We start from the raw sequence: 13,413 nt of genomic DNA, 5'->3' as shown, positions 1-13,413 counted from the left end.
TCCACTATATCTTTACATAGCAACAGTAGTTTGCTGCAATGTTAGCGCTCTGAATGTTTCATACAGAACCTTCAAAAGATAAGATATAGTAGTCAATATTTTTTAATTGTCAAAAAATCCTATGAAATGACCAAAGATAACAGTGAGTTAGCCTCAGCCTCTTGCCCAGTGGTTCCTGCTGAAGTAAAAATCTTTAAAAACAGGACATCAATACTTTGATTTTCCAAAAAAAGGCAAAACATTTTCTCAAAATACCTGGGCACTGTCGTTTTTTAGCAAACTTTACTCAAACATAAGTGAATTGTGTGTTTGTCTGGGACTTATTTTAGCTGTGGATTAATACACATTTGGTGCCATAGTAAGTATTTACAGGCAGCAGCAGTATGGCGTGTGTAGGATTGAGCCAAAATAAACCACTGTGCCCATGTTCATGATAATGAAAGGAATAGTCAGCCAGTGCAACATTGTGGCTCACTGATGTGTTTTTGTGTTGTTATGGCCTATGGCACTGAAGAATTAGCTATATCAGGCTGTGGTTGCACAGATGAGACATGTTAATAGGATTAATCTATTGATTTTTTTTCCATGGGATATGTTTACAATAAGAAAAAGAAGTAACAGACTCATCATTTAAATGTTTTATTTCATAATATAGCTCACTTTATAGCACACATTTACAATCAGAGGGTGAACATCCACAATCAGAGTTGATATTTGGATTAAAAAAAAGTTGTAACATGTATTTCAGGGACATCAAAGATAACTAAAATTAAATTTAACTAAGTTCTAAATTTATTGCTTAGACGAACAATCATCAGCACTTTGTGTCAATGCCAAATTTCCCTGCTCATTTTGGCAATCAGAGTTCCTGATTACACCCATTTAGAGCCAAGGAGCTTGTCAAATCCACAAACTGAGACACGTTTCGAAAAAGTACTCTGGTACTAATTCTAAATATAGTGACTCAAACTTTTCCTGGTCTCGTTCGAATGTGTTCTCACAACTAATTTAATTGTTGGCATTTGACTGAGCTGAACTCACCGGAATCTGATTGGCTCTGAGTTCACTGTCTATCCCTCAAATTATACCAGTCAAGTTTTTCTCCACGGCAACTGATTTACTTTTGAAAATTAATGCTAATCAGAGGCTCAAGCTCTCATATTCAGATATCACACATTATGCTTCAAGCTACATGCCAGTCAAACTGTCCTCATGATAGACCCCGACTTCCCTCCCTTTGCTTTGATTTCTCTTTTTGTCTTCCATTTCACAGTGATCAATGATTGGAAATGATCTTACCTAGTAAGACTTTTACGGTCAAGCGGGCACCAGCAGAATTTGTTGAATTTATCCCACAACACCCCCTGAAGGCTCAACATGTTTTGGTGTTATTCATTCACCCTTGTTCAGTCCCAGTCTCAACACTAATTGGACCAACACACTCCACATGCACTGACTGCACTGATGCGTACCTACTCTTGGGCATATGCTGCTTTTATATTATATCACATAAACACCAGCTGCTGACTGGGGAAACCTTGTCCAGTCTTTGTTAAACCCGCAGGTTAAAGGCTAAAATTTGGTTAAGGCTTGGTTATGGTGAGCCACCCCAAGCTTTTCAGTGTCCCCATCTGGCCACCCCCATGACAAATTTCTGTGAGCGCCGCAGTATTCTTCCTCTGCTATCTCTGATATGATGTGAACATGACATTACACTTTGCCCACAGTTTTCCAGCTTCACTGTCTCATTACAAGAGGTTAATGGAACAGCTGGACCTTCCAGCGTGACTTCGCCTGCTCAGCAGTCCAGCAGAGTCCCACCTTTGTTAAGTTTTTCACATTTACCTGCCTTGAATCCACACTCCTTTTTTTTTTTTTTTTTTTTAGCACATTAGCACATCACATCAGCCCATTAGAAAGACTCTGACACTGTTTATTCAAAGTCATCATATTCCAGGAGTCTTCATGTTCATGTGCCAGCCCTAAATTACAGCTGGTCCATCAATTTTTCATGATTGTGCTGTCTACTAAAGCTAATGTATAGCCTACAGACAGACCCATATGCATATTAATTAGTATGGAAATGACAGGACAATTATTCTTTCAGCTGAGGACAAAACCGGCCGAAATGGTAAGGCCTCAAAAAACAGATATTTCACGTCTTTCCGCAGATAATGGCATGAAAATAAACAGAGTTTTAATGGCAGCTATACAAACGCTGCCGACAAAGATGTATCACAACATGAGTTGACTTTAAATATGGTAGACAGAAAATAATGTGCACCGTCAAGAGCAACAAAAGCAAAGTAGTGCATTACAAATTTCGAGCTGCACCTCTCTCCTACTCCCCCACGGCTATTAACATTATAGAGGGCAGAGCAGCTGGATTCAAAGGTTAATGTCCACACCATTAGAGAGCAACAGAGCATGCGTTCATCCCTGTTGGTTTAATTAAATTACAGCAAACTCATAAAGGATGGGGGGGATTTATCCCGAACATACAGTTACTGCAGTCCTAATGGAGCACTACTTTCCAGCTCAGCTGATTTATCCCCCTCACGTTTCAAAGTGGGTCGTCTTGTCATGGAGTTTGTCATGGCCTACTTAACAATACAGGAACTCGTAATTAGATCATTTGTCAAGCCAGCTGATTGCTTTGCTTGTTCTTTTTATGGTGTACAGGGAGAGACATCTCGCTTATCACAGGGGTCACTCAGGAAATCATCGATCTTACCTTTGTGACCACAGTACAGGCAGCTTGTGAACTTTCCGGCCCTTTAGAGAGCTGACATATAGAGAAGTGAGTGTGTTGTAGCTTGTAAAACAAATCTAATCCCGGGTGACTCAGAGAATTACAAGAAGCCCTTTGGTAATTTCAGGGTGCTTCTCAAAATGCATTAATTAACGGCAGTGTGGACATGTTGACTTGATCTCAAGCCTTAAAAAAAATGGGATGAAAAAAATGGTGATTAGACACCCTCTAGTGGAGGATGATTACATAAACATCCCTCCACAAACCTCAGCACAAACTTTATTTCCTCCCCTGCGCTTTCAAAGCCGAGCACATCAAACCTCAAACTGAAGGAAACTGATACACTGATATTCATATTGAACAGCCCCACTTTTTGTACCATCTACACTCCTCCAGTTATAAAACAGCATAGAAATGTGTGTGCCAGTTACACTCAGTTTGATGAATTAATCCTTTTCATTTCCTTTAAACTCCCAGACTGCAATGAAGATAAGCAAAGCCTTCCTTAATGTCAGGAATTGTTTCATGTGGACCGCAAAATGCACTCCGACATAGGTTTGAAGTTCACGGCATGCAGAGTTTAACTCTTGACTGCAGGTGAGTGTCTGCTGTTCGAAGACACGACCTCTTGTTTCATATCTTGCAAGCTTTAATAGCAATAATAATAATGCATGCGTGACATGGAAAAATTGCACAAATAGACACAGCAGCAATCATTCACTTTGTGGAAATATACAAACTTTCTCAGAATAGTTGCCACAGTGGATCATACATTATTACAAGTATCACAACTAAGTAAATTCTCCTGGTATAATGCAGGCCTGAATGCATCATTCAAACAATCAAATAAATACCTCAATTTACCTGCTCATTCACTTGATATTGTTACATTTCAAGTGATGCATTTAGAGTCAGTGTGACCAACAGAATGCAGGGTAATGGCGAACTCATTTTGCATCTAGGATTTAATTAATTACACATGCATTTCTACGTAAAACATGCAACATGTCAGCTCTGGCTTGCACAAAATGATCAAAGCTGCTTGTATAGCGAGCCAAAGTCGATTAGAAATAGTTACAAGCTGTGCAGCCCACTGTCTGTGTCATTCATGTTCATGATTCATACACAGAAGTAGATTTTTATTTATAAACAAGAAGTCTGAGCACTTGAATCAGAGAATATTTACTCACTGACAAGAAACGAAATTTAATGTAAGACAAAAGTGTAATAATTAAAATGTGTTGCCTTCATTTTATGCTTTCACCCTGGCTGTAAGTTAAAGGAACAGTTTGACATTGTAAAAGAAAATACAACCCAATTGCAAGAAAAAAAATATTTGTATTGAATAGTTCTATAAACCATGGATATGTTACATTTTCATGTTATTATATAGTGGCTCTCAAAAACACTGTGGTGAAGGTGCAGTTAAGTTTAAGCACAAAAACCACTTGGTTGTGGTTGGGAGAAAAATCTTGTTTTGGCTGAAATCACCCAGGTTCAGTGCCACAATCTGTGCTGGGAAAAGGCTCAACATGCCACTTTCAACACCCAGGTTCAGCGAAAAAATATTCAGGTTCGGTGCCATACATGTCGCTGGGGCATACCTCAATGTGCCGCTAAAACCGCCCAGCTTCTGTGCCACAGACACAGGTGGAAATGCCAGAAACAGCACAAAGTGTCGCCAAAAGACAACTGATGTTGTTGTTTGTTGGGTTCGAGTGGTCTGCAGCTTGGCAGGTGTCTGTTGCAAACGTAACATATTTGTTGTTTGCAGAAATGTAAAATGTGAACATTTTGTTCTGGCGACTGGGCTTGGAAAATACAGTTATTTTGCTCTCTTGCCAATGAGAAGGTCGATGCCAGTATTTTGCCTGCACTATAAATATGTAGCTTGAGCTTAGCTTAGCATAAAGACTTGGAGCAGGGGGAAACAGCTAGCCTGTCCAAAGGTGACTAAGTTCACCTATTAGCACCTCTACAGCTCCCCACGTAACACTAAATCTTGTTTGTAATTAATTCATATAAAAATAAAAGTGTAAAATCAAGTTTTAAATGGAGTTATGTGGCAGAGTATTTCTAGGCAGGGACCAGTAGCTTCCTGGAGAAAGCAAATAAGTGTATTTACCAAAATGTTGAACTGCTCCTTTAAGATGACAACTTAATTTCTGTCTTTCTTTTTTTGACCATGCAGTGCAACATGATATTCAGACTTCACTCTCCATAACGTCTAATGGTCTGTGAAGGATTGGCAAGAAACATTAAGTGCTCCAATCAATAGTCTGATTCAGTACAACAGAGTCCTACATACATACATACATTATGCACCTCCACCAGTATGTGAATGCCAACCTGTCAAACTCATTATGTCATTTAGTCTGTGCTGAACTCTGCTCGCCAAGGTCATTGGCCGCTGCTAGCTTAGCCGCTTCAATTTTCGATAAAACGATGCCGCCATCAAAATGGCTGCCACCCCTATCACAACAAGGACTGCCACGGCAATTCCCAGGCCAACAGACGCGCCATGGCTGTCAGACTGGCCACCAGACAGTGCTGTGCACAAATGAGAGTGACATCATTATGGCATGCTCTATTCCAGCAGACAACAGAATACATTATGACTTGCTGCAGATAAGAAGTGCTTTTCATTTCTGGAGGAATGTAATTAGCAAAAACTTTGTGAGAGGCTGTTCTCATAGCAGCCAAGTTAATAAATAACATACTCACCCTCTTCTTTGGATTGAATGGCTGCAAGAAAGACAGGAAGAGTTAGTATTTCATAATGAGGGAATTATGATATTTGTCAGAACGCTGGGAAAATAAATTAAATTACAAAGAGAGAGAGAGAGAGCAAAAGCAGCAGAGAAAAAATTGCTACATGCCCAAAACAAATTGTTTTACAGACACTACAGGAGTCCGTGTTGTAGTTTCTACATCTTTCCTTTTTACCCTTGTCTGTATTTTATTCAGTATTATTTGTCAGTTTTCTAGTTTGGTAAGCTAACTGGCTGCAGGATGTAGCTTCACATTAAGCACATAGACATGATCGATTTTCTCGTCTAACTCTTAGCAAGAAAGCAAGTGAGCCTATTTCCTGAAATGTCAAACTATTCCTTTAATCATATTACCACCTGAGTGATGTCTGCTTGTTCTGCTCTGCTCTTAAGTTCTCTTAATAGCATCTACTGGGAGCAGTCATTACAGTATAAAAGAAAGACACATAGGGATCATACCGTTCTCTGTCTTGGCCTTTATAGCCACTGTGAGCACAGACGGCTCAGTGACGCTCTCCTGGACAACTGTGGACTCCACACTCCTCTTCTTCCTGTTGCACTGCTGTGGATCGAATCAGAGATAGAGACATGAGCTTGTGATCCGGCTAAAATTGGAGATTTCTGCTTGAAATGCATGCAGTGCCTTCCCACCTTGAAGGTGCTGCAGGTGCTGCGCTCGCAGAGCCGGGTGATGCAGTGCAGATAGTAGGTGGAGATGGTCTCATTCTGCTGCTCGATGAAGCGGAACGCTGGGAAGTAGAAGCGGGCCTTTTGGCTATCCCCGTTCTCCAGCATGGTGGTGAGCCGATCTATGGAGCACCTTTCAATAAAAGGCGAACCTCACAAGTGCCCCATTTGCACATCACACGGATACATACAGGCAATGTATTAATGATAAAAAAAGCAGGGAGACAAAATCAAGACTAGGGCTCCCTTTGGATTTAGAAGTAGCTGAGGTGCGCTTATTGCGTGGAAGACAGGAAACCCTGTATAGATACGTGTAAAAGTTTAGATTTAAATCTGGACTGCTGGACCGGGAGATAGATCCAATTAAAAAGCCTTGAAAGACTGGAAGAAATTCACAAGTTACAAAAAGTAGAGTAATAGAGTTTTTGTGACTTACGAGACAAACAGATTAAAGAAGGTGGAGTTGGTAGGCTGTGGACCCACAGAGGCGTAGCACCGGTCCAGAAGAACAAAGTACCTGTGGAGAAAGAATGAGGTCCCCAGCACCGAGTCAGAGACTCCAGGTCACAGGTGGAATCCTCAATTTTACAATCTATCAAGATACAGTCGTGTGGTGGGAGAGTAGGAGAGACAGAAACGTCTTTTATCCTAGACATTCACTCAGGTCTCCAAGCATGCAGTGACGCAACTATGACTGACATCCAGGACTTTATTTTTCCAACTGCCAACTACCAAACATTCTTTACTTTTACTCCAACTTCCAAACATAGTAAAGGATTACTTCACCCACAAACTGACCATTTGTATAGCAATTACTCTTCGTGTGTTACCTTAAATTCTTGAAGAAAACTTTGTTTTTCTTGCGTGCATCCACAGTGCATGGAAAATCCAAAAAAGGCGAACACTCTTCATGAATTAAAATAACAAAACAACAGCAAAACTATATTAAAACACCAGTTTACAAACAACAAATATAGTTTTGCTGTTATTAAATGTGGTTCCTGTTAACTTCAATTCATTAAGAATGTTCGCCCTTTTTGGATTCTCCGTTCACCATGGAGGCATGTGAGAAAAACAGTTTTCAAGTTTTCAACACAAATTAGAACTAACATGAGGTCAGCAGTTGATATACAAATGATCATTTTGTGGGTGATGTATTGTTTTAAGAATAAAAGCTGTTCTTACAACTAAAACATATGTTTACATGTAAGTTGGTTAAGAGTAGATCTCAGATGACTGCAGTACGGAGACAGAAACACCTACTGAGACATGTTTTGGAATTAATTAACATTTAGAAGCCCATTATAAATATCTGATGTATTTCTTTAAAATCACATTTCATGGGACAAAATATCACTAAATATAATATAAGGAGTTTTTGATAAAGAAAAATATTGCAGATAAAGGGGTAAATAGGATAAATCTGAAACCAAAAATTGAAAATCTGGTTCTCAAAATAATACTTTTTAAACACTCAAATCTTAAATCTTAAAAAAGTAACTAATTGTCAAATAAATGTAGGTCAGGGTTGAGCAGAAAACTCAGATGAATCCTGCACAGATAATTTATATGAGTACAAGTATTATTTGGGTAAAATGTCTCAGTATCCAAACTTGTGATTTTTAAAATTATCTGAAGCTTAATCCTGAGATTGCTCTGCTAATGAATAATACCTATAGCAAATTCTGATGAACCCATATGAATTTCAGGCTTAATAAAACCATATGTCCGACCTATTCCCTTTTAAGCCACACCCACTTCAACGTATGTCCAACATATTCCAGTTAAAGCTCCACCCACTTCTGGTTTCGTCCCTATTCTGAGTACAGATATGGAAACAGATATTTTAGTTGGTTGAACAGACACAGATAGATAATGGTGTTCTTGCTCATCCTTAATGTAGGTTAGTGCAAAGTGAAATATTTCTCAATGAAAAGTGGTGGAGTAGAAGTGTAAAGATGTGAAAAGTATCTCAAATGTATGTATCATACTTAAATAATTGAGTGTAATACCTAGAAGTTTAATAGATACAGGTCCAGGTCTGAACCAGACAAAGAGAAGGATGCAGGTGTTGTAGGCCCTATAATTTAAATGCGTCTTACTGTGAGGTCAGGTTGGATGCAGACACCTCCACAAAGATATTTTTTCTTAGTTCGATGCCTAGTTGTGGAAAGACCAGGGGCGTGGTGTAATTTACATCCTGGCAAGGGAAGAGAAGGAAATATTATATAAGCGCTTGCATAAGATTTATCACTTGATGTTGGTGCCAGGTAGAAATGAGGGCATGCGTAGTATGTGGGGAAGGTGTAAGGAGGCACCTGGTACAGTTTCATGCTGAGGGTACTGATGAAGCTCCCATTGTTGTCCTTCAAAGCAATGGAGGAGGACGACCTGCAAGGAGGCAAATGATGAGATCACACTTGGCACGCAAGTGAAAAGTTAGAGGTGTTAATGTAGTTTTCACTGACACTTACACATCCACCTGGGTGTTGTTGATGAGATACTCCAGTGGGTAAGCACAAGAGTAGTAATACTTGAGTTCGGCATTGTAGGTGATCATCCCAATGGTGGGGTCGAAGGATCGGATCACACCGCTGACGTTGACCGTCTGGATGTTGGAGAAGTCAGAGAATATTCCCGTCCCCGGCGCGCTCGTGGTCTGAGGAATAATTTAGTGGGTGTACGATTATTTAAGAAATGTTTAAAAATAAATGTCTCCGGCACAGCAGGCAGCGGTGATGCAATCACAGAGAAAAAGTGGAACAACTCTTTCAGTCTCCTCAGAAAAGGCTGGTGAGATTGCATGACTCTGTTTTATATTAATTCAAAAGCAGACTGAAATTCTCTTTTTCACTTCTTCCTACCTGGCCTCAGAACACAGGAGTTGGAAACTCTTTCAGTTTCCTTAATATGCTCGAACTCTCCTCAGCTAAAGGTTAACAAGTCCCACAATCACCATCCCTCATGACTTTAAATCAGGACACTTCATTGATGCAATACTCACCAAGAAGGTGCTCCCACAGGCATTTCCCTCCGTGATGGGGAAGCTGAATCTCACCACAGGAGGTACCACCGAGGTGTCCAGGGTCCCCTGACAGTCAACATTGTCCCGGATGTGGTTGAGGATCAGTAAGCTCGCGTTGTAACCGGTGTAGATGGCCGGGCAGATTTGAATCGCCAGGTCAATGGCAGATGTACCACACACCACAGCAATATCAGTGTATTCTGATGGTGATAAGATGGCATTGTTAATTAAAGATTTGGATGCAATTGTCATAGAAACTAGTGTTAATTCAGATGTTTTTGTAAATTATTGCACATGTATGGACAATCACATCGTGAAAGTTGCAAAACAGAGCCACAGTTAATAAAATTATAAATGTTAAGGTCATAATGCCTGTTTCAACATCTACTTTTCTTCTGTAAACACATATTTACCAGTGCAATTAACACTCCTTCAGATGTGCTAATTAAATATCTGGAGTAAACTGAAATCAATATGGCTTCCCTAAAGGTCTACATCTGAACTAAAATCAATATGACCCCTTCATTCCAAAACAAATAAGTGAGACTGAAGGTCACGCTCATCTTACCTGGTCGTCTGGCAAATGCTCCGCAGTCAGATAGGCTGAGGGCCTCTCGGCCCGCAATACACAAGGAGGTCAGGATGAGGAAGCTGATTAAAGCCATCTCACTGCTCTGCCCTCTGTGAAAAAGCTGAGGCAAACACACAGATATCAAACATGGAGAATCCTAATAAATCCAGCACAATGCAGAAGAAATCCAGCGAGGCCATTTTAACAATAAAGGTCCAAATTTAGATGATGAATCCAGAGCTGTCAATCAAGCAAACTCTATTTGCCTCTTAGCCTGGATCTTACCTCCCCAGTCTCCTTTGTGGGTTTAGGATAAGAGAGCAGCGGGCTGTTTTATATATGGTGAACGTGACCGTCGTGTGGTCACAACACTGGTGTAGGATTGGATGGAAACAGGGTCAATGGCACTTTGGTGGGGCTGCTTCAGTATGTGTAAACAATCCACTTTTTGTGGCTGAGGTCCTCTCCTGGAGGCAAATGATGAAACCCAACACAGCCCCCTTCAAAGTAACATGCTTAAACAATGTCCATAAGGCTTTGTGACTTTGTGTGCGAAATGCAGCCCCCATTGCTCACTGATATGAAACATAATGAAGTAAGAGTATGTATGGTGTCTATTCAACTAGGGCCTCACTCATAATAGAGGGAAGAGGACCTGTTGTCTTCTGGGGGGTTTGGTGGTTTAATGTGACCCTTAATGTGAAAAATAAGCACAAAAGACTTTTTATATGATGAGATTTGATGCTCATAATTTTGTGGCATGTTGTTATTGACAAATATGTGAGTCAGACTGACAATATGACTGACATTTATCATATTTAAGCCTTGTGAATTTCTTATTTTTGGGGTGTAATTAGCACAAGATCTATGTTGGAATATTTATGTTCCAAAAGTAGAAATTCCCATATATTTTAAAGCATCATCTGAAATGACATTAATGTTGATGTTTAACCAAGAGAAACATAATTTAAGGACAGCTGGAAACCCGATCTTGTCAGGTGAGCCACCTGGGAAGAGAAAGCTATGATCAGGGTCAAGTTGGAGGCTGGGCGTCTCCGTCAATGTTTTGTCAAACGCACGAAACCACACAAATGCAGGACATGTTATTATTGTCATGACGTGCACACCAAAACATGCCAGCACTCCCTCTGTCCTCTCAGGTCTTTAGGGAATAAGTTCCCTCTTGGATCTGACTCACCTGAACTTGGCAAGTCCCAGCCTCATTTCCATTTTGGGAGGAGGGTTTAATCAATTATCACCGATAGTAAACTGAGAGGGGGGGATGATAGCATTTATTCCTCTCGTTTCAGTTATCTGTGGTCATTGTGGACGCTGAATACATCACAAAATGCCTGCTGAAATGAGGGATTAGAGTGATAAAGAGCAGTGAATGCAGCAGAGCCGCGCAGGTCACAAAAACAGCCGCGGAGTCAGACACGTGAGACGCAGCTGCCGCCAACAGACATTTATATAGGTCGTCGGAAAAGAAAATCAATGCGGCAAAAATTGAAAGATTAATTCTGGCAGTCATCAAATGAGCTCTGGCAGTGCCTGGTATTTTGTTCATTTTCCTGGAGATTGGACACCAACGAGGCCATGACATTTGGAAAACTTTCACAGATATGTGTCAGTATAAAGAGGAATGAGCAAACTTTGCTGATTGTGGATAGATCATAGAGGAAGTGGCATGAAACCTATTTAGAGAATTCTTTATTACCCACAAGACAAATATGGGTCATTGGTGGGTTGTGATGGCCAAAGCCATATTGTGCACACAAATGCAATTATAAAGTGAACTGTTAAAACAATATAAAATATTACATGTTGTCATTGCTGTCATGTGAAAACAATGTATCTCTAAACCATCAACTTGCTCTGAGCTTTGTGTAGAAAATATTTCTGATAACTACTGGGTTTTTAAACGGTTTCTTTCGATGAAGAACCAGTTAAGAAGTTTCTAAACCCATAAAGGATCAACTAATCCTTCAGTTGATCTGAAAAATTTAATTAATCTTCAAATCTTTGAAGCTCCTCAACAAACGACTAAGTGGACCTTGAATTGTTCTTCAACTGATCTTGATGTGTTTGAAATACTTGTTTAACGATAGCTTCGTGTTGGTTGCAGAAAACATTGCACTTCATGGCTTTTATAAGTTAAGAACATAGGCCTGAGTTGTCCTCTATAAGACACACACAGCTATAATTAATTATATCTTTATGTCTCTATGCTGTTTTTGTCCTGTGATTTTTTTTCACATCATCACAGTGTAGCAGGGAAAAAACAGTGCATGCCCTGAATGGTAAAGCATCATATATTTAATTATTTAATTATTCAATTATTCATGTGTTCATTTATAATAAATAATGAATTTATTTATTTATTTGTTTATCATGTCAATAGTGAATGGTAATGTTCATGTCAATAAAGAACACTGTAATTTAAAAAATATGAATGGAATCCTGGAATTCTAAACAATGACATCATCAGAACACTGACATGGAATGTGTCTTTTGCCTTTGTGACATCACAGTGCAAGGAAAAGAGAGTTTGTAAGTAGGACCCCTTAACATAAGCAATGTGTGGGTGAAATCTCTGTGAGGACACTTAAAACCTTTTAACGAGTGACAGCTGTGAGAAGACATCTTTGCAAGATGCTGCGCGACAGAATCTTCAGAAGAAACAGGAGGACCGTCAGACAGGACCCCAGAGTTCGACCGCTGGATGCTGCATTAAAGGAGTGGCATCAACTTCGCAATCAGGTCAAAGAACTTCACAACCTGTTGGATAAACAGAGACAGGAGTTTTTCATTGAGAAAAACCAAATTAGCCAGGAGTTAGAGGACACCAAACAACAACTGGCTAAGCAAATATCCCTGAAAAAGAAGTACATAAACAGGGAAAAGAAGACCAATAGAGAGCTAGAGAAGGTCAAAAAATGTGCTGACCCTCAGACTCTCAATGCAAATAACATGGCAGTCCAGGTCAACGAGACCAAGGGGCAGAAAAGGAAGAAAGAAGAGAAAATCCTCCAACAAAATGCCCTGGCCGATCAGACTTCTTTCCAGACACAGATGGAGGAGCTGACATCCATGTTCAACAACCTGTCCCTCAACGATAAGAGAGAAGACGATTGTTGTGCACCAAAGAAAAGACGAGAGGACGAGCCAAACAAAGAGGAGCCTGAAGGATCCAACAAACAACAACCTGAGAAGCGGAAGAAAAACAAGAGGCCCAAAAACTGAACCTCCATTACCCCACCCCCCCTCCATAAGTAGACCCTTGGCTACAAGACATTCTCACTTGTGATAAGTCAGAATGTCCGCTGAAATAATGTCTATTTATGGGGGGAGGGGCATGGTGGAGAAGTGGATTTGAAATAACACTCGCTGCCCCCCTCCATAAGTAGACCCTTGGCTACAAGACATTCTCACTTGTGATAAGTCAGAATGTCTGCTGAAATAATGTCTATTTATGGGGGAGGGGCATGGTGGAGAAGTGGATTTGAGATAACACCCTCAACTGTATGTGTATGTGTATGTGTATGTGTATGTGTATGTCTGTCTGTCTGTCTGTCTGTCTGTCTGTCTGTCCCCTCCTGTCGCCCTC

General features: G+C 40.2%; 1 protein-coding gene across 1 annotated transcript; it reads right to left on the bottom strand.

The window, feature by feature from the left end:
* Positions 1-3,378: 3,378 nt before the first annotated feature.
* On the bottom strand, positions 3,379-10,119 carry LOC117259462 (zona pellucida-like domain-containing protein 1). The gene is made up of 11 exons (XM_033630802.2): positions 10,092-10,119; positions 9,804-9,927; positions 9,215-9,435; positions 8,685-8,869; positions 8,529-8,601; positions 8,313-8,410; positions 6,647-6,727; positions 6,175-6,343; positions 5,983-6,085; positions 5,477-5,497; positions 3,379-5,302 (listed from the first exon to the last, which is right to left on the bottom strand). Exons 2-11 carry the CDS (start codon positions 9,898-9,900, stop codon positions 5,166-5,168), a joined length of 1,185 nt encoding a protein of 394 aa, XP_033486693.1. The 5' UTR covers positions 9,901-9,927; positions 10,092-10,119; the 3' UTR covers positions 3,379-5,165.
* Positions 10,120-13,413: the final 3,294 nt, after the last annotated feature.

The sequence above is a fragment of the Epinephelus lanceolatus genome, chromosome 4, assembly GCF_041903045.1.
Source record: "Epinephelus lanceolatus isolate andai-2023 chromosome 4, ASM4190304v1, whole genome shotgun sequence".
Lineage (NCBI taxonomy): Eukaryota > Metazoa > Chordata > Actinopteri > Perciformes > Serranidae > Epinephelus > Epinephelus lanceolatus.
This window is presented reverse-complemented; position numbering and strand designations above follow the sequence as displayed.

Coding starts and splice junctions, on each gene's coding strand:
- LOC117259462 (XM_033630802.2), bottom strand. CDS start 9,900: ATGGCTTTAATCAGCTTCCTCATCCTGACCTCCTTGTGTATTGCGGGC. Junction 6,728..8,312: donor GCATCCAACCTGACCTCACA/GTAAGACGCATT, acceptor CTTTCTCCACAG/GTACTTTGTTCTTCTGGACC. Junction 6,344..6,646: donor TTCTTTAATCTGTTTGTCTC/GTAAGTCACAAA, acceptor TTTTATTGAAAG/GTGCTCCATAGATCGGCTCA.